This window comes from Vulpes lagopus, chromosome 10, assembly GCF_018345385.1.
Source record: "Vulpes lagopus strain Blue_001 chromosome 10, ASM1834538v1, whole genome shotgun sequence".
Classification (NCBI taxonomy): domain Eukaryota; kingdom Metazoa; phylum Chordata; class Mammalia; order Carnivora; family Canidae; genus Vulpes; species Vulpes lagopus.
The window spans coordinates 58,785,639-58,812,682 of NC_054833.1; the positions used below are offsets into that span (position 1 = coordinate 58,785,639).

The 27,044-nt window shown below is 53.5% G+C and overlaps 1 protein-coding gene across 1 annotated transcript; it reads left to right on the forward strand.

The window, feature by feature from the left end:
• Window positions 1–1,369: 1,369 nt before the first annotated feature.
• POLR2A (RNA polymerase II subunit A) lies at window positions 1,370–27,044 on the forward strand. Its single transcript, XM_041771405.1, has 29 exons — window positions 1,370–1,884; window positions 12,219–12,351; window positions 12,490–12,626; window positions 12,720–12,893; window positions 12,973–13,254; window positions 13,555–13,716; window positions 13,898–14,118; window positions 14,276–14,408; window positions 14,850–14,974; window positions 15,070–15,280; window positions 16,244–16,453; window positions 16,538–16,706; window positions 16,878–16,972; window positions 17,108–17,311; window positions 17,452–17,674; window positions 18,084–18,267; window positions 18,666–18,837; window positions 18,930–19,035; window positions 19,129–19,334; window positions 21,848–22,072; window positions 22,215–22,461; window positions 22,653–22,753; window positions 23,572–23,676; window positions 23,754–23,936; window positions 24,159–24,362; window positions 24,521–24,707; window positions 24,815–24,928; window positions 25,237–25,386; window positions 25,490–27,044. Exons 1-29 carry the CDS (start codon window positions 1,792–1,794, stop codon window positions 26,644–26,646), a joined length of 5,913 nt encoding a protein of 1,970 aa, XP_041627339.1. The 5' UTR covers window positions 1,370–1,791; the 3' UTR covers window positions 26,647–27,044.

Genomic DNA, 27,044 nt, shown 5'->3' on the forward strand with positions numbered 1-27,044 from the left:
GGTGCGGAAGAAGGACACCCCTTGGAGGTGAGGGTGATCCCGAGACTTGGCAGAGAGGGGCTGCCTAGAAGACCTGGAACAAGTGTGAGAACCCAGAGATGTACAGTCTAGGCTGGGGCTGGGGGATCATAAGTAAGGGCTAAGTGAGATCCGAGCAGCAAACCTGGCCTCACGCCATGCGGGCCCCGGAAGGGAGGCTTTTCCCCTAGAGAGACAAGCATGGGGGATGAAGTGTTGGGGGCTTTCAGGCAAGAGGACAGAGCACACAGCGAGCAGCTGGGGCGAGGGAGTGTGCCTTTTCTTCCCCGACAGTTTCCTTCCCTCACGGTTATGCTCCCCCCACCCCCCACCCCGGGTGGTGACGTGACATTGACATCAAACAAGGATCACTCTGAATGTGGCTGTGCCGTTGGTGTCATCTCTGCTTTGGAAGGAGAGTGAAAGTCCTACTCCGCTCTCATTGGAGAATCCCTTGGGATCCCTGCCCCCCTCCCCCAACCCCCGCTCCTCGCCCCCACCTCCGCCACCGCAAATCTTGGATCTCAAATATTCTATAAGCGGGTAGGGTTTCTTAACGTACAGCCGCCTTGACCCTGAATCCCCCAGGACTCGTGTGTCCCGCCCCATGGCTAATCTGCTTTTCCTGGATTGTCCGGTCCCGTGATCTCTCCCGGAGACAGTGGCCAGCCTCTTTCTGGAGAGGGATCCCCGAGCTGAAGCCCCTCGGAGCGCGGCTCGGGCTCGGGAAGGCGTGTGTGGGTGGGTGGACTCCAGGACCAGAGCTCCGCACCGCGCTCGCTCGGAGACCGGGAGAAGCCCACCACTCCCAGGAGGCCGCTCGGCAAACATCAGCTACTTCCGGACAAGCCATTGGCCTCGCCATCTTGATCGGCTCATGCATATTCAACGTGACTACTGCATATTCATGAGAGGGGACGGCCCCCAGCGCCCCCCCCCCCACCTCCGGGAACCCTCTAGGGAGGATCTGGCTGGCCCCTCCTCCTTCATTACCGATTCTCAGGACAGACCATTTTCCAGGGGGAGGCGGGGGAGTGCGGAATGCTAAAGGGAGACTTTGGCTGAGGACGAAACCACGGCCCGAACTAGAATAAAAGCGGCCTGTATTTCCCCTCGATCCATCAAACCTTAAATCTCGGGGCGGCGGGAGCCGGAGCGGGGAGGCGGCGGGGCAGAACACGCTCCCCTCCCCCGTGTCCCTTCGGAAGGTCGCCCAACCGGGGAAGGGCCGACCAACGACTCCAGCGCGCGCTCCGTGCAGGCCGGCGCAGGCGACCCCGTAGCGCAAGGGAGGGCGGGAAAGGAAGGGGCGGGGATGCAGGGGCGAATCTATAAAGGGCGTCATTCGGCCAGTTCGCTCCTCAGAAGCGCCGAGAGCGCGGCCAGGACGGTTGGGAAGAAGGCGGCTCCCGGAAGGGGGAGAGACAAACTGCCGTAACCTCTGCCGTTCAGGAGCCTGGTTACTTATTTATTCGTTACCCTTTTTCTTCTTCCTCCCCCCTCTACCCCCGAAACCTTTTCCTTCCCCCCTCCCTCTTTTTTTTTCCTTTTTGGGAGACGAAAAATTTCCGGAAGGGGGGAGGAGAGCTCCTTTCGCTCCTTCTCGCTTCCCCGCCTCCTTCCCTCCCCCACCTCTCCCTCCTCCGGCTTTTTCCTCCCCACTCGGGGAGGTCCTTCCCGGTGGCCGCCCCGACGGGGTCTGAGCACCTAGGCGGAGGCGGCGCAGGGTTTTTGTAGAGAGGTTTGCGCCTGCGCAGCGCGTCGGCCTCCGCGATGCACGGGGGTGGCCCCCCCTCCGGGGACAGCGCATGCCCGCTGCGCACCATCAAGCGGGTGCAGTTCGGAGTCCTCAGTCCGGATGAACTGGTAAGCGGCCCTGCCCTCCCCGTTCTCCCCGCGGTGACGCGGGCAGGGCCCGACGGTGGCCGCCTGGGTGACAGGCCGCCGGAGCCAGGTGCTGCGGCTCTGTATCCGGGACGGGAATGGGGGGGGTGGGATGGGGGGCACCGACGCCGAACGAAAGCAGATGATTCCTAAGCATGGAATGGGATGGGGTGGGGGGCTTTGCAAATTCGGATGCGAAGCCGGACCCCAGATCTTTTCCCCGCCTTTTCTCCTTCCACAAATATTAACTGAACACCTGCTGTGTGATAGGCACGACAGACGCTGAGGTTGCAGAGCTGGACGAGGCGGAGGAGGACCCTGCCTCTTGTTGGCACACACTGTGGGAAGGGGAGGGGAGGCAGACAGTATACATGCAAACAAAGGAGCCAAGGAGACAGTTCAGTTAATGGCAGGTGCTTTGAATGGGGCGCAGGGGAGTTGCCAAGGAGGTGTGAGGCTCCTCTGGACGGGGTGGTGTCAGGGTCCGAGAAGCCCCTTCTGGGGAGGTGACATTACCTGGGTGAGGAAGAGGCAGCCAGAGCTCCAGGACCAGAGGTTTTCAGACAGAGGGAGCAGCAAGTGCAAGGGCCTGAGGGAAGCATGAACTTGATGTGTCCCAAGGATTGGAAGAAGTGCCAGTGTGACGGGTTTAGAAGGGTGAAGAGAGTTACGGAAATAGCCTGGAAAAGCAGGAGACTGGGGCAGGCCAGGTGGGGTGTTGTAAGTTATGGTAAGGAGTCTGGGTTTTTTTTTTTTTGTTTTTTTTTTTTTAAATTTATTTGAAGATTTTATGTATTTATGAGAGACAGAGTCAGAAACATAGGCAGAGGGAGAAGCAGGCTCCCTGTAGGGAGACCACTGCAGGACTCCATCCTAGGATGCCAGAATCACTACCTGAGCCAAAGGTAGATGCTCTGAGCCACCAGGTGCCCCAGGACCCTGGATTTAATTCTATTTTTAATAGGCCTTTGGAGAATTATATGCTGGAGAGTGACATCAAGTTTACATTAAAAAAAAAAAAACCCAAACTATGAGTACTTTGGTTGCCCTGTGACGAACTGATTGTGGGGGAGAGCTGAGAAAGGGAGCAGGAGAGATGAGGGAGGAGGGTAGTTCTGGGGCAGAGCTCTTGGTGACCTGACTCCTGTGGGATGAACTAGAGGGAACCAGTTGGTTGGAGAGAATGGAGTTCAATGGCTGTGTTTGTGGAGAGTTTTGCTGGAGGACAAGGCACAGCCACGTAAAATTTAAGTCAGGAGTTAGGCCCTCCTAAGCTCGTGCCCTACGAAAGAATTAATTCTAGGTGGGGTTAAAGTTGTTTTTTTTTTTTTAAAGATTTTGTTTATTCATGAGAGACACAGGCAGAGGGAGAAGCAGGCTCCATGCAGGGAGCCCGACATGGGACTCGATCCCGGGTCTCCAGGATCACACCCTAGGCTGAAGGCGGCGCTAAACCGCCAAGCCATCCAGGGCTGCCCTAAAGTTTATTTTTAATTTTTATTATTTTTGATAATTTTATTTATTCATGAGAGGCAAAGAAAGGTAGGCAAAGGGAGAAGCAGGTCTCTGTAGGGAGCCCGATGTGGGACTCAATCTCAGGATCCTGGGATTACACCCTGAGCCAAACACAGATGCCTAACCACTGGACCACTCAGGCGTCCCTGGAGTTAAGGTTTATTTATTTATTTATTTTTTTAAAGTCCCTGACTTTTTTTTTTTTTTTTAATTTTTATTTACTTATGATAGTCACACACACAGAGAGAGAGAGAGGCAGAGACACTGGCAGAGGGAGAAGAAGGCTCCATGCATCGGGAGCCCGACGTGGGATTCGATCCCTGGTCTCCAGGATCGCGCCCTGGGCCAAAGGCAGGCGCCAAACCGCTGCGCCACCCAGGGATCCCTGGAGTTAAGGTTTAAATCTAAAAAACAAAACTAGAAAGCACCAGCGAGATATAGAAGGCTTATGAGGGCCAATTCCAGGGGCAGAGCCCTTTAAGGGTAATGAATGAGTTACAGGTGAATTTTATTGAGTGCCTATCATGTACTAGGCACTGAGCTAAGCATTTTTTCTTTCAAGATTTTATTTTATTTTAAGATTTTATTTTTTTCATGAGAGAGAGAGACAGAGACACAGGCAGAGGGAGAAGCAGCCTCCATGCAGGGAGCCCAATGTGGGACTCAATCCCAGGACTCCAGGATCATGCCCTGGGCTGAAGGCAGCGCTAAATCTCTGAGGCACCAGGGGCTGCCCTCAAGATTTTATTTTTAAGTTATCTCTACACCATAATGTGGGGGCTGAACTCACAACACTGAGATCAAGAGTCACATACTCCACCAACTGAGCCCAACCAGACGCCCCAGCAATTTATATATAAGGAAAAGCAGGGCACATTTCAGTATGTAAAAATCAGAGCCACTTCTCTTTATCAGAGGCACCATGGACAGCTACAAAACAGATTGAGAAACAATATTTGCCCTGTAATGGACAAGGTTAGATTTCTTATTATACAAGGGACACGGGATCCCTGGGTGGCACAGTGGTTTAGCGCCTGCCTTTGGCCCAGGGCGCCATCCTGGGGACCCGGGATCGAATCCCACGTCGGGCTCCCGATGCATGGAGCCTTCTTCTCCCTCTGCCAGTGTCTCTGCCTCTCTCTCTCTCTCTCTCTTTGTGTGTGTGACTATCATAAATAAATAAAAATCAAAAAAAAAAAAAAAACACACAAGGGACACTTATTCATCAGTAAGGACATCACACACCTAGGCAAATAGATAAAGGATGCAAGTAAGCAGTTCACAGAAGTAGTACAAATGGCCAATAAAATACTCCGCTTACTAATAAAAACATGCAAATTAAAGTTTTTCCCTTTATTTGATTTCTCTCTGCTGGCAAAAATATTGGGAAATAGGCATGCTTGTATGATGGTAGAGGAATAAACTGGTATAACCTTTTTGCAGGACAGTTGGACAGTTTTATCAAGTCGTTTATTTTTTTATTTTTATTTTAAAGATTTTATTTATTCATGAGAGACACGGGGTGTGGGGGGCAGAGACACAGGCAGAGGGAGAAGCAGGCTCCATGCAGGGAGCCCGACGTGGGATTCGATCCCTGGCCTGCAGGATCAGGCCCTGGGCTCAAGGTAGCGCTAAATTGCTGAGCCACCCAGGGCGCCCTTTCAAGTCGTTTAATGCATATTCCTTGGTCTAGCATTACCACTTCTAAAAATTTATCCTTAAAAAAAAAAAAACTCTTAATTTCTCCTCTCGAGCAAGCTCTTCCCCAGGTCTTGCCTGGTTCCACAAGCACACGGTGGCTATACCATTCATCCACTGACTCCAGTAAAAAACCTAAAGGCTGTCTGATTCTTCTCACAACTTCCACTTGGTCCATCTGCCAGTCTGTCAGCTCTGGCTTTCAAAATGTGCTTGGAATGCAGCCATTTATGACCATCTCCATCTGGACCATCATGTTCCCCATCACCAGCATCTTTCCCAGGGAATACTAGCCCCTAGTTCCCTTTGCAGAGCAGCTAGAGAGCTCATTTTATCCTGTCTGCTCCCTGCAGGGAAGCCTCTCCAAAGGATCCAAACTGCTTACTCTGACCTGCATCAAGGTCCTGCATTATCTGGCCCCTGCTTGCCTCTCCAGCTCATTACCAAACTCTTTTGCTCTTCTCTGACCACACCAACCTGCCTGTGCTTCCAACACTACAAATTCATTCCTGCCTCAAGGACTTTAGTATTTATTCTTCTTGCTGCTTAGAACAACATTGCCCAGACCTACTGAGGCTTATTCCTCCTTTAGCATCCATACGTTCTCTGCTCAGATGTCATGTTGGTAGGAGGGCTTTCCTGACTACTCTTTTTTTTTTTTTTTTTTTTTAAGATTTATTTATTCATGAGACACAGAGAGAGGGGCAGAGACACAGGCAGAGGGAGTAGCAGGCTCCCTACAGGGAGCTCGATGCGGGACTCGATCCCAGGATCCCCCGATCACGACCTGAGCTGAAAGGAGATGCTCAACCACTGAGCCACCCAGGTGTCCCCTGACTACCGTATTTGACTAGCATCTGTCCTGCATTCTCTAATCCCTGCTATGGTATTATATTTTATGTAATCTCTACATCCAATGTGGGGCTTGAATTTACAACCCCAAGATCAAGAATATACACTTTTCTGACCAAGCCAGCGAGGTGACCTCTACTCCGTCTTGACTTTGTTTTACTTCATAGCCTGTCACTGTCTGAAAGGGTTAGTTTTTTTGTTTCTTGCTCCTTCAGGAGAATGTAACTTTTATGAGGGACCCTATATTCACCTGTGTAATTTCAGCATCTCAAATTGGGCCTGGCACATGATCGTGATGTAATAAGAATTAGTTAGATGAGTAGATGAAGTAATTGGAAAGTACACAAAGGGCAGCCCAGGTGGCTCAGTGGTTTAGCGCTGCCTTCGGCCCAGGGTGTGATCCTGGAGACCCGGGATTGAGTCCCACGTTGAGTTCTCAGCATGGAGCCTGCTTCTCCCTCTACCTGTGTCTCTGTCTCTCTCTCTGCCTCTCATGAATAAATAAATAAAATCTTCAAAAAAAAAAGTACAGAAAGATGTACTTTTTTTTTTTAGATTTTTTTTTTTTTAAGATTTTATTTATTTATTCATGATAGTCATGCAGAGAGAGAGAAAGAGACAGAGACACAGGCAGAGGGAGAAGCAGGCTCCATGCAGGGAGCCCGACGTGGGATTCGATCCCGGGTCTCCAGAATCGCGCCCTGGGCCAAAGGCAGGCGCCAAACTGCTGCGCCACCCAGGGATCCCCCCCCCTTTTTTTTTTTTTTTAGATCTTATTTATTTATTCATAGAGATGCAGAGAGATGGCAGAGAGAGAGAGGCAGAGACACAGGCAGAGGGAGAAGCAGGCTCCATGCAGAGTCTGACGTGGGACTCGATCCAGGGTCTCCAGATCACGCCCTGGGCTGTAGGCAGCACTAAACCACTGTGCCACCAGGGCTGCCCTTTTGTACATCTTTTAATGTAGAAGGGTTTTTAACACATCATTGTCTGAAAGTGATATTGTTTGAAATTATAATTTGCCCAGATATTTACTAATAGGAATTCTATGGTGGTAATTCAGGGTGTGTGCTTAGGTTAGGACAACATCTTCCCAACAGGCTGAATCCCCTGTTCCGAAGCCCTGCCGAGTCACCGCAGCAAACTCACAGGGGCCCAGGGAAAGATTTTAAATTATCAAGAGATAGAGAAGCTCAGCTCTGTGTCTGATGGCTGGGGAGCTAGGAGTTCCTGATAGTTGCCTTTCAGCATTAGATGGCGCCAAATCCCTTTCAGTGACGTCATATCTTTGGGGAGCTGGGTTTAAGCAGTTCCTAATTACAGGGCAAAAAAATCAGTCTAGAGCAAGAAATAGGGGTGGTGCTGTCCAGTCTACTCCCATGACCTGTCAGGTTGCACAGGGTCCAACAGGTGTCATAAGTCATTGTGGTTTTATGGGAAATAAAAACATTTTTTAAAAATATCAGAGTCTTTTTCTCAATGTACGTGTGTTTTTATACACGGCCTTTGAGTTGATAGGACGTAGGTATTTATGCAGTGGTTTAGCCCTGGGTGCTTTGTAAGTGAATCTCTTTTGGCCCAGTGAGGGCTGGGAAAGTTGCTGACATACTTGAGATGCTAAAGGGCACCGTGGACTGATGAAGTTTAGGGATCTGGATAAGTATGTTACTGACCAGAATGCAGAGTGAGGCCCTGTTCATGTAAAAACAGGAACATTTTTGCATTATTAAAACATGTGGAGGGCTGACTGTTCACAAAAGAGGTCGTCTCTGGTGTGCAGGGTTATGGGAGGCTTTCATTTTGCCCTGCGTTGCTTGCCTTTTATACTATGCTGCTTCCTATATCTTGAGGGAATAACAGGTAATTCTGCTTTGGGTAGGAGGATTGGTGGGTAAGGAGCCTCTCATGGAACAGGTAGTACTTAAGAGCGGAATGTTTTCCAGAAGTCTTGGGGTAAGTTGTGTTTCGAGGTACTGAGAGCTCTTAAAACTGGCTGCGAGACAGAGCTGTTGTGTTTGGACGCGGTGGTGGGTTTGGATGTTGTTCAGTCAGGACGGAGGCAGCAAGGAGGGTTGGTGCTAGAGCTTTATGCAGAGCTGGTACAAAATCAGTGGAGATGGGCGCTCGATGACGTTTGAAGAAGTTGACCACTCTTAAAAGCAACTGTCGGGATCCCTGGGTGGCGCAGCGGTTTGGCGCCTGCCTTTGGCCCAGGGCGCGATTCTGGAGACCCGGGATCGAATCCCACGTCGGGCTTCTGGTGCATGGAGCCTGCTTCTCCCTCTGCCTGTGTCTCTGCCCCTCTCTCTCTCTCTCTCTGTGTGACTATCATGAATAAAAAAAAAAAAAAAATTTTAAAGCAATTGTCTACTGTGAAAAGCATAATTTTATGTATTTATACTCTTATTCCAAAAAGGGTTTGTTTGTTCTTGAGAGACACACAGGGAGGCCGAGACACAGGCAGGGGGAGAAGCGGGCTCCCTGCGGGGAGCTTGAGGCAGGACTCCATCCTAGGACCTTGGGATCACGCCCTGAGCTGAAGGCAGATACTCAACCACTGAGCCACCCAGGCCAAGAAGGTTTTAAAACAGCAAGATACTCTTAAGGTAGCAAGAACCAGTGTTGGAGGAAGGGTTGGGGGCTAACATAGTTTATATATAATCCAAAATGACAGTTCATTACTTTGCGGTAGGGAGATAGTCCAGTATATTCCAGGACACCCCCTGGCCCCATGTCAATACCTAGAAGTAGAGTAGTCCTGGGCAGGTGAGTGGCTTGGACTCCGAGCAGAGGGACGTGCAGTTTTGAGTGGGATTTCCCTCTGCTCCCTCTCTGGTGGCCTTCCTGGCAGCCACATTCAAGCTTCACTTCAGTTTCAGTCGAGGTGAGCAGAGCAGTTTGCATTTCTAGGAAGTCACAATGCAGCTGATGGGGTTCCAGCTTTGCAAATTCAGTCACCCCCACCCCGTCTTCTTGAGACTTTACCAGGTCATTCTGATGAGTGTTGTCGGTGTTCAGAACCTTTTGCATCAATCGACCATTTGGCTTCTGCTCAGCAGTGGCTAGTCAGACCCATTGGGGGGGTTCCTGGCCCGGCTAGCATGGGACAGCCTTTTCACTTTTTTCCAAGGTCTTTGAAAGCACTTCCCTGCCGCCGAGGGCCCTAAGCAGTTGAGTTCAGTCTACCCAGTGTTCGTCAGAAGCCATGGGATCCTGGACGATGGAAAAAGGCTGTCTGCCGAGGGATGCTTGTAATCTTCAGGGAAGGCACATCCCCCCAATAGATAATTTCATTGCACTGTGAGATGTGCAGTGAGAGAGGAGTTATGGAAGCACAGAGCAGGCTCTGGAAATGCTTCCTGGAAGAAGCTATGTCTACACTGAGTCTTAAAACAGCATGTTAGCCTTGGGGGCAGTGCTTTCCAGAGAGAGCCCACATGGGGGGAGGGCAGCACATGCTCTGGGGAATGGAGGACCGCAGGGGACTCTCCTCTGATGGGGGAGAGGAAGGAAGGTGGAAACATCCTAAAACCCTTTTTGTAAGCTGTCCTGCTGAGTTTGGATGTCATTCTGAGAACAAGAGGGCATGAAGATTAGATTTCCATTTTATTTCTTCATGAGGCAGAGATACTGGCTGAGGGAGAAGCAGGCTTCCTATGGGGAGCCTGATGTGGGACTCGATCCCAGGACCCCGGGGTCATGCCCTGAGCCAAAGGCAGACGCTCCACCACTGAGCCACCCAGGCATCCCTCCTAGATTTCCATTTTATTTATTTATTTATTTTTATTTATTTATTTATTTTTTTTTTAATTTTTTTTTTTTTAATTTTATTTATTTATGATAGGCACACAGTGAGAGAGAGAGAGAGAGAGAGGCAGAGACATAGGCAGAGGGAGAAGCAGGCTCCATGCACCGGGAGCCCGACGTGGGATTCGATCCCGGGTCTCCAGGATCGCGCCCTGGGCCAAAGGCAGGCGCCAAACCGCTGCGCCACCCAGGGATCCCTAGATTTCCATTTTAGAAAGCGCCCCAGCTGTGTGGATGGATGAGAGAGAGACAGGCTGGCCACCTAAGCAATGCCCTGTGGTGAAGCCCAGAGAAAAGGACTGGCTTGGGCACCTGGGTGGCTCAGTTGTTTTAAGTGTCTGCCTTCAGCTCAGGTCGTGATCTCAGGGTTCTGAGATTGAGTCCGCATCAGGTTCCTGCTTCTACCTCTACCTCTGGCTGCCACTCCTCCTGCTTGTGCTCCCTCTCTCTCTGTCAAATAAGTAAATGAAACCTTAAAAAAAAAAAAAAAGTAAAAGGCCTGGCCTAAGGCATTCGCTAGAGGCGTGGAGACAAGGGGTTGAGGAGGTGCAGATAGCCACAGCCCATGCCCATGGATGGTCCGATCATGGTGTCCTTCCTGACCACCTGTTATGTCCTGGGCCTAAGCAGGTAGATGGAGTTAGAGAGCCTGTAAATGATGGAGCTGGGATTGCAGAGCAGAGGGCCCTGGGTCCAGCCTGTACTTGGTTTTGTGCCTAAGGGTGAGGAAGGGCAGGTGTGGTTTTCGGACTTGAGTGCCGTGATCTTAGGTGGGGGCGAGGGAAAAGGATGGATTTGTGAGGGGAAGGGAGTTTACTCTTAGACATGTTGGATTTGATGCAGTAGCTAGCTCAGTAGTGAATCCCAAGTTCAGACAAAAGGAGAGGCCTGGAAGCAGAGGTCTGGGCGACATGGAGATAGAGCAGGCATCGTGGGGCGGCAAGGGAGATGCGGTGAGGATGTGGATGTGCTAAACCCCAGGGGAGGAGCAGAGCTGGAAGAGCAGACAGGGGCAGAGGAGCCTAGGAAGGAGACTTCAGGACAGTACCCCAAGAGGTGGGTGTGCAGGAGCCTCAGTGCCCCAGCTGCCGTGTGCCCCAGTTCTGCAGCTCAGATGGCCTCGTAGCAGCTCCTGGTCTATCAGTGGTTCCGGTACTGTGAGAGAGTCGCTGTGCTGTGCTGTTGGCAACTCCCGCATCCGCTTGCTCAGCGGTGGGAAGAATGCCGGGGACAGGGGTTTGTGGTTCCTGGCTCTACTGCTATCAGCTGCCTATCCTTGGGCCTCTCGGTTTTGTAATCTGAAATGGGTACAGTAATGTGTATTTTATCAGTGAGCTGTGAAGATGGGGCGAATCAGCCAGCGCCGCACTTGGCACCAGAGGCTGTGTCCCAGACTTGTAAGAGTAGCATCTGTGCTGCAGCCCGGAATTGGGGGGGCAGCGTGTGTTCAGGCCCAGAGAGGGCTGGGCTTGACTTCTGGCTCCCGATGGTGGAGACCTTGGACAAGTCACTTCCCCTTGGGTTTCTCCCATCTAAGTGACAAGACCTCATTTCTAGAAGGGAAGTGATTCAGTTTAGAAAAATGAGGTGTGTTTAGTGCTTTTGGTGCCCGGCATGAGGGTGACACCTGGACCAAAGCTTTTATTAAGTTCAAGTTCCTCCCTCTGGGATGTCAGTGGGCCAGATGCAGATCATGTCAAAGCCTTGGTTTTAGTGTGCAAAAACTCAGGGTTTCCTCAGCCCACCCCTTGGCCTTCCTATTTCTGAGCTCTTCCGCTGCCAGCTCCTTCCCCCAGGGGGTCCTTGGAGTCCTGGCCCCACCTTTTTCAGGGTTCTGCCTCCAACTCCTGGGGTACTGGGCGCCCTTCTGCTCTGGCACCTGCCTCTCCCATCTTAGCCTGGGCTCTCCACCTGAACACAGACAGGTTCGGGCCGCTGGGGCCTTGGGAAGGGGGAGGTGGCAAGGACAGGGGCAAGCAGTGCCGGGCTTCAGGAGCTGGGTTAGTGTGGGGCGAGGTACGGTCCCCTGCCAGAGACTCTGATCCTGGGCTTGATTTCAGCTTTGGGGAAGAAGCAAGGCATGGATTTTTTTTTTTTTCTTGGAACACCTTATTTCTTTTTGTGATTAAATCCTATGGATGTCAATGACCTGGAACTGAGCCCAGAGGGATGTGTGGGGTTTGAGTCCAAGAAGTAGGCAGCTTGTATCGAGGCCAGGGTCAGCTGCACGCTAGTCTGAGCACCCTCTCCCAGTCAGACAGTGACCAGGACCCCGACAGTGACCAAAACCCCCGATGTTCGGCTTCTAGCCCTCCCATTCCCCTAGCCCCAGGCTAGACCTGTGTGGTCCTGCTCTAAGTAGTTTGTGGTTCTTTGAGGGCTTAGTATGTGAAGGCTGGAAACTAGGAATCCAATTTAGTTGTTACTGGCCTTTTTTTCTGTAGAAACGAATGTCTGTGACAGAGGGCGGTATCAAATACCCCGAGACGACAGAGGGAGGCCGCCCCAAGCTTGGGGGGCTGATGGACCCAAGGCAGGGGGTGATTGAGCGGACTGGCCGCTGCCAAACCTGTGCAGGTGAGTGCTGAGTGCCTGGCGTGGGATGCCCGTGGGAGGGCAGGAAGCTTGGGTCCCCGCAGGCCTGAGGGTGGACACCTGGGGACTAGTCTCTGAGGTGTGAGTAGGGACAAGACCGTGAATTGTGTGTCCCCACAGGAAACATGACAGAGTGTCCTGGCCACTTTGGCCACATTGAGCTGGCCAAGCCCGTGTTTCACGTGGGCTTCCTGGTGAAGACGATGAAGGTTTTGCGCTGTGTCTGCTTCTTCTGCTCCAAGTTGCTTGTGGACTCTGTGAGTGGGGTTGGGCCCTGGCCTGGGGGTGGGGTGGCTTGGAGGGGTGGACAGAGGAGCGGCCTGACTGAGCCTGCTCTGGTCTGCCCCCAGAACAACCCAAAGATCAAGGACATCCTGGCCAAGTCCAAGGGGCAGCCCAAGAAGCGGCTCACCCATGTGTATGACCTGTGCAAGGGCAAGAACATCTGCGAAGGCGGCGAGGAGATGGATAACAAGTTCGGGGTGGAGCAGCCCGAGGGTGATGAGGACTTGACCAAAGAAAAGGTATCCAGTGGTCCGGGACTGCTGGAGGGTGGGCGCGTGTAGTGTCTCCAGGCTCTGATGGCCCCTCTGTCTCTGGAAGGGCCATGGGGGCTGCGGACGATACCAGCCCCGCATCCGGCGCTCAGGCCTGGAGCTGTATGCCGAGTGGAAGCACGTCAATGAGGACTCCCAGGAGAAGAAGATCCTGCTGAGTCCTGAGCGAGTACATGAGATCTTCAAGCGCATCTCAGACGAGGAGTGTTTTGTGCTGGGCATGGAGCCCCGCTATGCCCGGCCTGAGTGGATGATTGTCACTGTGCTCCCCGTGCCCCCACTGTCTGTGCGGCCTGCCGTGGTGATGCAGGGCTCTGCCCGCAACCAGGTCAGCCGCTCTGGGACCCTGCCTGCCAGCAGGCTGGTTGGCCGAGGTGGGGAGCTCCTTGCCTGGGGGTAGGGCGTGCAGGAGCCCATGTTGGGGCGCAGGGTGCCTGGGTGCCCATGCCTACTAACGAGGCCCTTGACATGGTCGAAGATCACAGAGGTTCTTCTGTGGGTGGGAAGTGAGAGACCGGGCTTGTCTGCCAGGTGCCGTAAGCATGAGGGAGGCACCGTGGGCTGGCACATGTGTGCCAAGTGCCCAGTGGGGGCTGGACTGTGACGATGCTGTGACTTCCTGCTGCAGGATGACTTGACCCACAAGCTGGCGGACATCGTGAAGATCAACAATCAGTTGCGGCGCAATGAGCAAAACGGTGCAGCGGCCCACGTCATCGCAGAGGATGTGAAGCTCCTGCAGTTCCATGTGGCCACGATGGTGGACAATGAGCTGCCTGGCCTGCCCCGGGTGAGTCCGTGTGCCCCCAACTCTGCACCTGAATGGAAGGGAAGGGGGGCACGGGCCAGGTTGCGAGGCCGCGATAATGGTACAGGTCGAGGGGGCGCTCCCCTCAGGGGGAGGCTCCTGAGCTCTGGAGGAGGGGCCTGTGCTGACCATGGGGGTGCCCCCACCCTGCATTTCCTCACAGGCCATGCAGAAGTCTGGGCGTCCCCTCAAATCCCTGAAGCAGCGGTTGAAGGGCAAGGAAGGCCGAGTCCGAGGGAACCTGATGGGCAAGCGAGTGGACTTCTCAGCCCGCACCGTCATCACTCCCGACCCCAACCTTTCCATCGACCAGGTCGGTGTGCCTCGCTCCATTGCTGCCAACATGACCTTTGCAGAGATCGTCACACCCTTCAACATCGACAGGTGGGCTTCACCTTAGGAGCTCTGTCTGGAGAGCCGCTGGGGGGCATGTGAGAATGGGTGAGAAGCAGAGAGTGCTTCCACCTGGAGCTTAGGGGGTGAGGGTGGCCACAAGGGCTTCTGGGGAGCCACCTGTTCACTGTGCCTCTGCCCTTCCCAGACTTCAGGAATTGGTGCGCAGGGGGAACAGCCAGTACCCAGGGGCCAAGTACATCATCCGAGACAATGGCGATCGCATTGACCTGCGTTTCCACCCAAAGCCCAGTGATCTTCATTTGCAGACTGGCTATAAGGTACGTAACAGGCCGGGGCCTCTCTCCCTGCCCCGAGCAGGAAGCTCCCCGGAGTGGGGGCCAGCTGAAGGAGGCCATCCGATGCTGTCCTATTTGGTAGGGTCTTTTCTAGAAGACCACTGCTGTCCTAGGCAAGCTGTAGCTGCCAGCCATGGGCCTGCAGGGTGGGGGTCCCACAAACCAAAGGGTATATGGCAGAGAAGGGAGATCGAGGGAGGAGAACAGAAGGTCTCGTGTAGAGTCTCCTGCAGCTGAGTTCCCTGAGACTGGTGGATACCGTGCCTTAACCTGGCATCTGGCCTGAAGGGAGTGGTTGATCTGTATTCCACGTGAAGTAGCACCATTCTATCATGTTTCTATCTGTAGAGCATTTCAGTTCCACCGTCATACTTTCCTTCTTAGCAGATTCCTTCCTCTGAGACTCTTCATTTCCCTCCCTAGGTGGAACGGCACATGTGCGATGGAGACATTGTCATCTTCAACCGGCAGCCAACTTTGCACAAGATGTCCATGATGGGGCATCGGGTCCGCATCCTCCCCTGGTCTACTTTTCGCTTAAATCTGAGGTTAGTCCTCTGGCCAAGGGAGGGTGGTAGGGCCCAGCCACTCCCTGACGTGTCATTGTGGTATCTTCCTGACCCCGGCTTCTCTGTCACTGCAGTGTGACAACTCCGTACAATGCTGACTTTGATGGGGATGAGATGAACTTGCACCTGCCACAGTCTCTGGAGACTCGGGCAGAGATCCAGGAGCTCGCCATGGTGCCGCGCATGATTGTCACCCCCCAGAGCAATCGCCCCGTCATGGGCATCGTGCAGGACACACTCACAGCAGTGCGCAAATTCACAAAGAGAGATGTCTTCCTGGAGCGGGTGTGTGCTCCTGGGGAGGGAGCCCAGTGTGGACGGGCAGAGTGACCTGGGGTGGTGAGGTGAAAGATGGCAGGAAGAGCTACAACTTCTGCCTTGACTTGCTCCACACTGACTCATGTGTGAGGCAGGAGAGGGGAGTTTAGGAAGGTCCGACCGAAAGAGTTTATGTAAAGCTTTAGCTCCCCATTTACTTTTTTATTTTATTTTCCCCTCATTTAATGCTTTATTTTTTTTTTTTAAGATTTTATTTATTTGTTCATGATAGTCACAGAGAGAGAGAGAGAGGCAGAGACACAGGCAGAGGGAGAAGCAGGCTCCGTGCACCGGGAGCCCGACGTGGGATTCGATCCCGGGTCTCCAGGATCGCGCCCCGGGCCAAAGGCAGGCGCCAAACCGCTGCGCCACCCAGGGATCCCCCTCATTTAATGCTTTAAAACATCACATAATTTCAGCTACTTCTGGGAAGGTGAAGGGAAAAAGAAGTGGTCTTGTTATAATTTTACTAATTTCATGATTATTGAAAGTAATTTGTACTTACTATTTAAAAGAAGAGGGATCCCTGGGTGACGCAGCGGTTTGGCGCCTGCCTTTGGCCTAGGGCACGATCCTGGAGACCCGGATCGAGTCCCACGTTCAGGCTGCCAGTACATGGAGCCTGCTTCTCCCTCTGCTTGTGTCTCTGCCTCTCTCTCTCTATGTGTGACTATCATAAAAATAAATAAATAAATAGATAGATAGATAGATAGATAGATAGATAGGAAAGAAAAGAAGAGAAAGCCAAAGTCTCTCACTATCATAATAAATTTTTTTTTCTTTTTTCATAATAAATTTTTAATTAAAAGTTTGGAAAACACTTTCCCTAGCATCTCTTTGCCTCCCCAACCTGGCTTTCACCCATGGGTAGGTGACCTTGCCCAGTGAGGCCTGCGGCTCTGAGGTATGGTCTCGCTCTTCGCCTCACAGGGGGAAGTTATGAACCTTTTGATGTTCCTGTCCACGTGGGATGGGAAGGTCCCGCAGCCGGCCATCCTGAAGCCTCGTCCCCTGTGGACAGGCAAACAGATCTTCTCCCTCATCATACCAGGCCACATCAACTGCATCCGAACCCACAGCACCCATCCTGACGACGAGGACAGTGGTCCTTACAAACACATCTCTCCAGGGGACACCAAGGTAGGACCTGGCCTCTGCCTGTGGGGACGGGATTTGTACAGGGGTGCCACCGCAGGGGACTTGATTGGGGTGCTTTGTGCACAGGTCGTGGTGGAGAACGGGGAGCTGATCATGGGCATCCTGTGTAAGAAATCTCTGGGTACGTCAGCCGGCTCGCTGGTCCACATTTCTTACCTGGAGATGGGCCATGACGTCACTCGTCTCTTCTACTCCAACATTCAGACGGTCATTAACAACTGGCTTCTCATCGAGGGTGAGTAGAGGCTCCTTGAATCTTGCCTCTCCCTCCACTTACCGTTTCTCTTCCATCCTTTTCTCGTTCTTCCTTCGATTTGGGGGCCTTCCAACAACTCTCTTGGTTGTGATTCCATCGCAGGTTTTGGGGAAGCCTGAAGAGGGTGTTGATGACGCTTCTTCTCTCTAGGTCATACCATTGGCATTGGGGACTCCATTGCGGACTCAAAGACTTACCAGGACATTCAGAACACTATTAAGAAGGCTAAGCAGGATGTGATAGAGGTAAGCAGGAAGGCCAGGCCGAGACTGAGTAACTGGCGCTCAGAGACATTGGGTGGAATGTCGGTGACCGCAGAGCGGATGTCGGAGAGGGGGAGCAGAGCCAACACTGAGCCCCACCGCCTCCCTTACACCCAGGTCATTGAGAAGGCTCATAACAATGAGCTGGAGCCCACCCCGGGGAACACTCTGCGGCAGACCTTTGAGAACCAGGTGAACCGCATTCTCAACGATGCCCGAGATAAGACTGGCTCCTCTGCCCAGAAGTCCTTGTCTGAGTACAACAACTTTAAGTCCATGGTCGTGTCTGGGGCCAAAGGTTCCAAGATCAACATCTCCCAGGTGGGGAGCCTGGTCTTTCCAGATGCGGGCCACAGAGAAGGCTGGGAGCATGGGGAGAAGGGAGTGTTTGTAGGGAACGGGCTGGGAGCTCTGACTCCTAGTGCAAAGGGAGTTAGGTGCACCCCACCTTCATTCCCCAGGTCATCGCTGTAGTCGGGCAGCAGAACGTGGAGGGCAAGCGGATCCCATTTGGATTCAAGCACCGGACCCTGCCTCATTTCATCAAGGATGACTACGGGCCAGAGAGCCGAGGCTTCGTGGAGAATTCCTACCTGGCCGGCCTCACGCCTACCGAGTTCTTCTTCCATGCCATGGGGGGTCGCGAGGGGCTTATCGACACGGCCGTCAAGACTGCTGAAACTGGTAGGCCTTCAGGCCCTCGTGCTGCTGCCAGGGGCGCCGCAGGCCAAGGATCCCCCTGGGGTGAGGTGGGGGGTTCTCAGGTTAAAGCTTTCCAATCCCAGGGGTTTGAACTTATCTCTTGTGGAAGGAATAGGAGCTGAAGCTCAGAAGCTGGGAAATGCCAGGCAATGCTTCCTGCTCCGGGGTTAGATCCTCAAAGTCACCTAGGAGCAGCTTCCTAGAGGACTCTTCTGGCCCTGGGTCCAGCTGGTGGGGGGCATGGATTTCACTGAGGGGCTTCGGGGACCAAGGGCAGTAGCTGGCTCTTCCAAGGTTTGGGTGGGTGAAAGCCCTGGAGCAGCTGGCAAGGCTTGTTTCTGAGGTCAGGCTCGTGCTGCCCTGGGGCCCAAACCTGGACACCTCCCCGCAGGGTACATCCAGCGGCGGCTCATCAAGTCCATGGAGTCGGTGATGGTGAAGTATGATGCTACTGTGCGAAACTCCATCAACCAGGTGGTGCAGCTGCGCTATGGCGAGGACGGCCTGGCTGGCGAGAGCGTCGAGTTCCAGAACCTGGCTACCCTTAAGCCATCCAACAAGGCTTTTGAGAAGAAGTGAGGAGGCTGCAGACGGGTGGATCTCACCCTTGGGGCTCAAAACCAGCCTCCTAGGACTCCCCTTCCTGCACCAAGACCCTGCTCGCCCACAGCATACCTTGCACTCTGCCTTCTGTCTTAGAGCCCTTTGTCCCCTCCTGGTGGCAGCAGCTGTGCCGTGGCAGTTGGGTAGAGCAGTTACAAGACCCACCGCACCCTGTCCCTAGTGACCATACAAAGTGAGCTCAGCCGGGCAGGCAGTCTTGGGGCCTAGACTTTGAACTTCCCTGCCCTAGATTCTTACCTCAAAGCCCTGTTGTTCAGGCTGTGCACCTTTGGGAGCCTTGCTCTGCTGCCTGCAGGGATCAGGCCCTGGGGCCCAGCGGCCCCTTGACTCTCCCTCCTGCCACCTTCAGGTTCCGCTTTGACTACACAAACGAGAGGGCCCTGCGGCGCACTCTGCAGGAGGACCTGGTGAAGGACGTGCTGAGCAATGCGCACATTCAGAACGAGTTAGAGCGAGAATTCGAGCGCATGCGTGAGGACAGGGAGGTGCTCAGAGTCATCTTCCCGACTGGCGACAGCAAGGTGCCTGTGGGCAGAAGGCTGGGCTGGAGAGCTGCTGTCCCTGAGTGGCTGTGCCCAGCTCATGACCCCCTCTTGTTTCCATCGCGCCTCAGGTCGTCCTCCCCTGTAACCTGCTGCGCATGATCTGGAATGCTCAGAAAATCTTCCACATCAACCCTCGCCTTCCCTCCGACTTGCACCCCATCAAGGTGGTAGAGGGTGAGTAGCTGCTCTGGGACCTTGGGGCCAGGCTGCGGGACGGGAGTGGTTGGGGTCTCACTCTGGAATCTCTATACCTCCTCTGGTCCCCAGGAGTCAAGGAATTGAGCAAGAAACTTGTAATTGTGAACGGGGATGACCCCCTGAGCAGGCAAGCTCAGGAGAATGCCACACTTCTCTTCAACATCCACTTGCGCTCCACTCTGTGCTCCCGCCGCATGGCTGAGGAGTTCAGGCTCAGCGGGGAGGCCTTCGACTGGCTGCTTGGAGAGATCGAGTCCAAGTTCAATCAAGCCATTGTGAGTAGTGTTCTTGCCTCATCCCTGCTTTCCTCCTTTGACCTGTGGGCTTGTCTGGGCTCTGAGCACAGCCTGCCTCTGCCCACCGCCTGCCGCATAATGCTTCTTGATCACTGAGGGGCTGCTCTGGGCTGAGTCCTGTATGTGGGGGGATTTCTGCTTCATTCCCTAATGATATCTCTCTCTGTCTCTCTCTTTTTTACAATATTTCATTTATTTGACAGCCAGAGACCGAAAGCCAGGGAGAGAGGCAGAGGGGGATAGGGAGAAGCAGGCTCCCCACTTGTGGGGAGCCTAATAATGAGATTCAATCCTATGACCCTGGGATCATGATGAGCTGAAGGCAGATGAATTAACTGATTGATCCACCCAGGTGCCCCCATCGCTGTCTTTGAGGATTTTAGAAGGTAGTAGGAAGAGAGAAGCATTGTAATTATAGGCATGCCTCTGAATACTTTTGATGTAAATCCAGTTGTGTTAATTAAATAATTAAAATGCATTAGGGAATGCTGTAAAACGTGATTGAAAAAAGATTTAAGTGAGTGGAAGGTCATCCAGTGTTCACAGATTATAAGATTTATCTTGCTAAATGATGGTAATCCCCAAGGTGATCTACAGATCCAACACAGTGCCTGTCAAATCCCAGTTGCCTTTTCTGCAGAAATTTATAAGCTGATCTTAAAATTCATATGTACATGCAGGGGACCCAGAAGAATCAGATAGTTTTGAAAAAGAACAAGATTGGAGGGCTCACACCTAACTGATTTCCAAGCTTTCTGTAAAGCTCTGGTTCTCTGAATAGTGTGCTATCACATGAAGATGCATAGATAGATGAATGGAACTTAATGGCTTAGAAATAGTCTTTTCAACAAACAGTGCTGAGGGGTTCTTGGGGGGCTCAGTTGGTTAGGCATCCGACTCTTGGTTTCAGCCCAGGTCATGGTCTCAGGGTTGTGGGATAGAGCCTCAAGTTGGGTTCTGCGCTCAGTGGGAAGTCTGCTTGAGATTATCTTCCTCTGCTCCTCCCCCAAGCATGCATGCTCACGTGGCTGCTCTCTTTCTCAAATAAATAAATCTTTAAAAAAATAACGATACTGGATGCCTGGATGGCTCAGTGCCTCAAGGCGTGATCCTGGTCCAAGGGTCAAGTCCTGCATTGGGCTTCCTGTGGGGAGCCTGCTTCTCCCTTTGCCTGTGTCTCTGCCTCTCTGTTTCTTATGAATAAATAAAAATCTTGGGGGAAAAAATGGTGCTGGAATAACTGGACATCCACATGCAAAAGATTGAAGTTGGATCCCTATTTCACACCATATACAAAAATTACTTCAAAATGCATCAAAGACCTAAATATAAGAGCTCAATCTGTAAAAAAGCTTTAGAAGAAAACACAAAGGCTACTCTTCACAACCTGGGATTAGATTGTGGAGTCTTCGGTATGACACCAAAAGCATACGCTAAAAAGCACAGAAACAGATGAGTTCAGCTTCATCTAAATTAAAAACTTGTGTTTCCGAGGACACCAGCAGGAGAGTCAGAAGATAACCCAGAATGGGAGGAGGAAAGATTTGCAAATCATCTATGTGATAAGGGCCACGTGTAGAGAATACATAAAGGACTACTGCACGTCGACAACAGAAAGATGTCTAAGGGCTTGAATACACCTCTTCCCCCAAAGAATATACGTAAGTGACCAGTAAACACATGAGAAAAGATGCTCAGCATCATTCACCATCCAGGAAATACAGATGAAGCCCCAGTGAGCCACCGCTTTGTGCTCCTTGAGTTTAGGAAGGCTGTGGATGGAGCAGTTGGAACTCTTCTGTGCCACTGGGGGGCCACTGGGCGTCACAGTCCGCTGTTCCTCTGAGGGGTAGACACAGGTACCATTTGAACCAGCAGTTCCACTCCTAGGAATAGACCCAAGAGACTGGGAGGTTTGTACACACAAAACCTGGCACAGGGATATCCATGGCCCCGTTGTTCACGTAACCGTCAAGCTGTGGAGAAACCGCCAGATGCCCATCCACTGACAGAGGGGGAAATGAAACTGCTACAGCCACACAAAGGAATATTCTGGTAAAGATACTGAGGTGAGAAGTGTAAGAGGACCACAATGAACCTTTGGTACATAGTACTGAGTGAAGGAAGCCTGCCCTCACAGCCGCGTTACTGTAGGAGTCTCATTGAGAGGTCAGGTCTTACGGTAGGTGATCGTAATCGCAGTTAAAATAATGCTTCATGGGGAGCTCCCCACCAATTACAATGTGAATACTTAGCTTGTAACTTTAGGAATTAGGGTTTCAGGTGGTAGAGGACCTCCTGGGTGTGCAGCACACCGGGTGCAAATGTGGGATCGTAAATGAAGCAGAGGAGGGGATGCACAAATCAGGCTCTGCTTTGTTGAGTCTCTGCCTTGCCCCAATGCATCTGTCGCTGCCCTGACGGCAGCTCATTGTTACTCGCCAGAAAGGACACATTTGCTTTTTCTGACGCCGGCTTTCCTTACTCTGTAGGCCCATCCTGGGGAGATGGTGGGAGCCCTGGCTGCACAGTCCCTTGGAGAACCTGCCACCCAGATGACCTTGAACACCTTTCACTATGCTGGTGTGTCTGCCAAAAACGTGACCCTGGGTGTGCCCCGACTCAAGGAACTCATCAACATTTCCAAGAAGCCAAAGACGCCTTCACTTACTGTCTTCCTGCTGGGCCAGTCTGCTCGAGATGCTGAGAGAGCCAAGGTAGAGCCTGGGTCGGTGGGCTTCCCGGCAGAAGGAAGAGGAGGAGATCTCTTCCCCTTGAATAAATTCTCTCTACAGGAGGGTTTGGAGAGGTCTTTAGAGCCACCCACATACCTGTGTCCCCAATCCCTCTTTGTCCCAGGACATTCTGTGCCGTCTGGAACATACAACATTGAGGAAGGTGACTGCCAACACAGCCATCTACTACGACCCCAACCCCCAGAGCACTGTCGTGGCAGAGGATCAGGAATGGGTGAATGTCTACTATGAGATGCCGGACTTTGACGTGGCCCGAATCTCGCCCTGGCTCTTGCGGGTGGAGCTGGACCGGAAGCACATGACAGACCGGAAGCTGACCATGGAGCAGATTGCTGAGAAGATCAATGCTGGTGAGGCTGGGGCAGGTGGGCCCAGCTCGGAAGTCCTGCCTGGGCTCCTTGCCTGTCTTCTCCGCAATTCCTCTCTTTCTAGAGGGTTCTATGAGAAGGAGGGGAAGCCAGAGGAGAGCCCCGTTGGGGAGAGCTGCAGAGGAGCAGTGACCAGCCACCGCCATCATTCTCATGGCTCCTTCTCCCCGCAGGTTTCGGCGATGACTTGAACTGCATCTTTAATGACGACAACGCCGAGAAGCTGGTGCTCCGAATCCGCATCATGAACAGCGATGAAAACAAAATGCAAGAGGTAAAGGGACCCCAAGAGGAAATGGATAGTCCACAGTAGGGCACTGTTAAACCTTGTTTGGGACCGAAAAAGTCAAGGAAGTTGAAGCAAAAGCAGTGTTGAGGTGCCCGTCACACCGGCTGGGGTGGGCATGGGGAGTGGCGGCTAGTGGTGATTTTCAGAACCCTGAGCAGCAAAAACATTTGAAAACTGAAGAAGTAGCTATGTGGAACACACAGGTGGCGCTGACGTGGGGGATCCCAGGGTGCTCCCCCTGTGAGGCTCCTGCGGGAGGGCGGAGAGCAGAGGTGGCATGTCCTCTGGGAAGTGTTGTGACAGCAGGTGCCACAGGACCTGAGGCCATGCCAGACCGGTGACTTCACTCCCAGGCATGGTTCCTAAAATGTGTTTCACGGATGGGGTGCCTGGGGCACTCAAGACAGAAGGTGGCAGCTTACTGTTGAGCTGTCGGAGTGTAGATGTGGAAACTGCTGGTTCTCCACAGAGTACAGGTGGCTCTGTGAACAAGCTCATTGGTGTGGGAAGCGGCAGCCTGGCCAGGTCGTCCGTGAGAACGAGTGTGGGAGGTGCCTGGGCGCTGTCGGGGGCCCTGGGAGCATGCGAGCACCCACGCAGAAATTGTGTTGGGATGGTGGGGTGCAGGTGCCTCCCTTAGGTTTCTTTTAGGATCGTAACAGTGTGATAAAAAGTAACATCAGAGGAACAAAGGACAGAGTCTGGGGCCTGACCTGACCCTTTGGTCCCTGGGGAGGCTGCGACTTGGGCTGAGTCTGGGAAGAGGGGAAGGTTCTAGGACTCTGGCCTTGCTCTTGGCTCAGGAGGAAGAGGTGGTGGACAAAATGGACGATGACGTCTTCCTGCGCTGCATCGAGTCCAATATGCTGACTGACATGACCCTGCAGGGCATTGAGCAGATTAGCAAGGTCAGCCCCGCCCCCCCGCCCCCCCATGTCCTCTCCCCTGGCCCCACCTCCCCCCCAGCTCATGCTGTCCCTTGCAGGTGTATATGCACCTGCCACAGACGGACAACAAGAAGAAGATCATTATCACTGAGGATGGGGAATTCAAGGCTCTGCAGGAGTGGATCCTTGAGACGGACGGCGTGAGCCTGATGCGGGTGCTGAGCGAGAAGGACGTGGACCCTGTCCGTACCACGTCCAACGACATCGTGGAGATCTTCACGGTGAGTGCGCGGAGCCCCGCCAGGACCCCTGGGTGTCTGCCTGGTGGTGGCCGTCTGCCCTCCCTCCTGGCATTTGCCTTCTTGCATTTCTCCAAGCCCAAGTCTGCTGTCGAGTGTGGGCGGCACTGCCTCCCGACCATCCCTCTGTGGGTCTGTGTGGCAGAAGCTGGGGGGTGAGCACAGCTCCTCGGCCCTCACCCCTCGCCCCTTACTCCATGCCAGGTGCTGGGCATTGAAGCTGTGCGGAAGGCCCTGGAGCGGGAGCTGTACCACGTCATCTCCTTTGACGGCTCCTACGTCAATTACCGCCACTTGGCACTCCTGTGTGATACCATGACCTGCCGGGGCCACTTGATGGCCATCACCCGCCATGGTGTCAACCGTCAGGATACTGGGCCTCTCATGAAGTGCTCCTTTGAGGAAACGGTAATGATGGAACTGGGCAGGTGGAAGGAGGTGGGGGAGGTGTGGGATGAGGGTGCGCCAGGGTGGGGTGGGTGCACCTGTAGTGAGGCAGCCCTGGAACACTGGGTGTGGAGGCATCTTATGGGGCTTCCCCATTTCCCCGTTTCCCGGTTGCTCAGGTGGACGTGCTTATGGAAGCAGCTGCTCACGGAGAGAGTGACCCCATGAAGGGGGTGTCTGAGAACATCATGCTGGGTCAGCTGGCCCCGGCTGGCACCGGCTGCTTTGATCTCCTGCTTGATGCTGAGAAGTGCAAGTATGGCATGGAGATCCCCACCAACATCCCTGGCCTGGGGGCTGCCGGACGTGAGTATGAGGGCCTCGGCTGCTGCCAGCTGGCTGGGGTGCATGATGGGGTGGGGGTGGGGGGCTGGTCCCCAGGGCACGTCCCGAGTCATTGTGCTTCTTTGCAGCCACTGGCATGTTCTTTGGATCGGCACCTAGTCCCATGGGAGGAATTTCTCCTGCCATGACTCCCTGGAACCAGGGGGCAACTCCAGCCTATGGTGCCTGGTCCCCTAGTGTCGGTGAGTGACCCAGCCCAGGAAGAGGGCCCTCTGGGTGGTCAGGGCAAGCGTGGTGGGGTGAGCTCGATGGTGAAGGGTTACCCTGATGGAGCACTGAAGGGGCGGGGAGCTTGGGAGCAGGTATTGGGCTCCAGCTCCAGGTTTTTGGTTGGTTGTTTGTTTGTTTGTTTGTTTGTTTTACAAACCCTTGTGTCGTGAGGGAGCTGCTCTGCTACGTACAAGACCCTGACCCAGGAGCAGATCGTCTACGAATGGTTTAGCACCAGGTTCCAGCTCCAGTTTTAACTGAGCTTTGTCTCGCTTCCTAGGAAGCGGAATGACGCCGGGGGCGGCCGGCTTCTCTCCCAGTGCTGCGTCAGATGCCAGTGGCTTCAGCCCAGGCTACTCTCCTGCCTGGTCTCCCACGCCGGGCTCACCGGGCTCACCGGGCCCCTCCAGCCCCTACATCCCCTCACCAGGTGAGCTGTCCTGTCTGGTCAGTCAGCCGGCCGAGTTGAATTCTTCCAGGTCCTTCCTTTAGGCTGACTTGCCATCATTTAACTCCCGCATTTTTCCCCACAGGTGGCGCTATGTCTCCCAGCTACTCACCGACATCGCCTGCCTATGAGCCTCGCTCCCCTGGGGGCTATACACCCCAGAGTCCCTCTTATTCCCCTACTTCGCCCTCCTACTCCCCCACCTCTCCGTCCTACTCTCCAACTAGTCCCAACTATAGTCCCACATCACCCAGCTACTCCCCAACTTCTCCCAGCTACTCCCCGACTTCTCCCAGCTACTCCCCAACTTCTCCCAGCTATTCCCCGACTTCTCCCAGCTACTCTCCCACCTCGCCCAGCTACTCCCCCACCTCGCCCAGCTACTCCCCCACCTCGCCCAGCTACTCCCCCACCTCACCCAGCTACTCCCCCACCTCGCCCAGCTACTCCCCCACCTCGCCCAGCTACTCCCCCACCTCACCCAGCTACTCGCCCACATCCCCAAGCTACTCGCCCACATCCCCAAGCTATTCCCCAACATCTCCGAGCTACTCGCCAACCAGCCCTAACTATTCTCCAACCAGTCCCAATTATACCCCGACGTCACCCAGCTATAGTCCAACGTCACCCAGCTACTCCCCAACTAGTCCCAACTACACGCCCACGAGCCCTAACTACAGCCCAACGTCTCCAAGCTATTCTCCAACTTCCCCCAGCTACTCCCCAACCTCACCAAGCTACTCCCCATCAAGCCCACGATACACACCACAGTCTCCAACTTATACCCCAAGCTCCCCCAGCTACAGCCCCAGCTCCCCCAGCTATAGCCCCACCTCGCCGAAGTACACCCCCACCAGTCCCTCCTACAGCCCCAGCTCCCCAGAGTACACCCCGACCTCCCCCAAATACTCCCCCACCAGCCCGAAATACTCCCCCACCTCCCCCAAGTACTCCCCCACCAGCCCCACCTACTCACCTACCACCCCAAAATACTCCCCAACATCTCCTACTTACTCGCCGACCTCTCCAGTCTATACCCCGACCTCCCCCAAGTACTCGCCTACTAGCCCCACCTACTCGCCCACCTCCCCCAAGTACTCACCCACCAGCCCCACCTACTCGCCCACCTCCCCCAAAGGCTCCACCTACTCACCCACTTCCCCTGGCTACTCACCCACCAGCCCCACTTACAGCCTCACCAGCCCAGCCATCAGCCCAGATGACAGTGATGAGGAGAACTGAGGGTGAGCGGGGCGCAGGACAGCCCAGGTGGTGCCCTTGCGGGGCCCAGGTCCCCAGCCCGCCTCCCTTGCCTGTAGCTCCTGTGACAGAGTTTCTGGTCCACGTTCTGGGCCCGTTCCCTCTGGGGCTCTTTGTCTTGTTCCTCACTTGTGCTATCTCAGAACCCACTCACCTGGCTGTGGTGTTCTTCTTCCTACTCCACCCACCCCAGGCCTGTCCCCGAATACAGGATCCCTCCTTGTCTGTGGCTTGATTGGGGGTGAAGGGTGTTTTAACTTGGCAGGGGTAGTTCCTGCTCTGGGGCGATCTATCTGATCCTCGAGAACAAAGCTAAAGCTGCCTTTCGTCTGTTATTTTATTTTTTGAAGTTTAAATAAAGTTTACTAATTTTGGCCAAA

Bases quoted from the DNA above. Each gene is read 5' to 3' on its own strand.
- POLR2A (XM_041771405.1), top strand. From the start codon at position 1,792: ATGCACGGGGGTGGCCCCCCCTCCGGGGACAGCGCATGCCCGCTGCGC. The intron at 18,838-18,929 runs GTGCCTGTGGGC...ATCGCGCCTCAG, and splicing joins TCCCGACTGGCGACAGCAAG to GTCGTCCTCCCCTGTAACCT. The intron at 22,073-22,214 runs GTAGAGCCTGGG...TCTTTGTCCCAG, and splicing joins GAGATGCTGAGAGAGCCAAG to GACATTCTGTGCCGTCTGGA.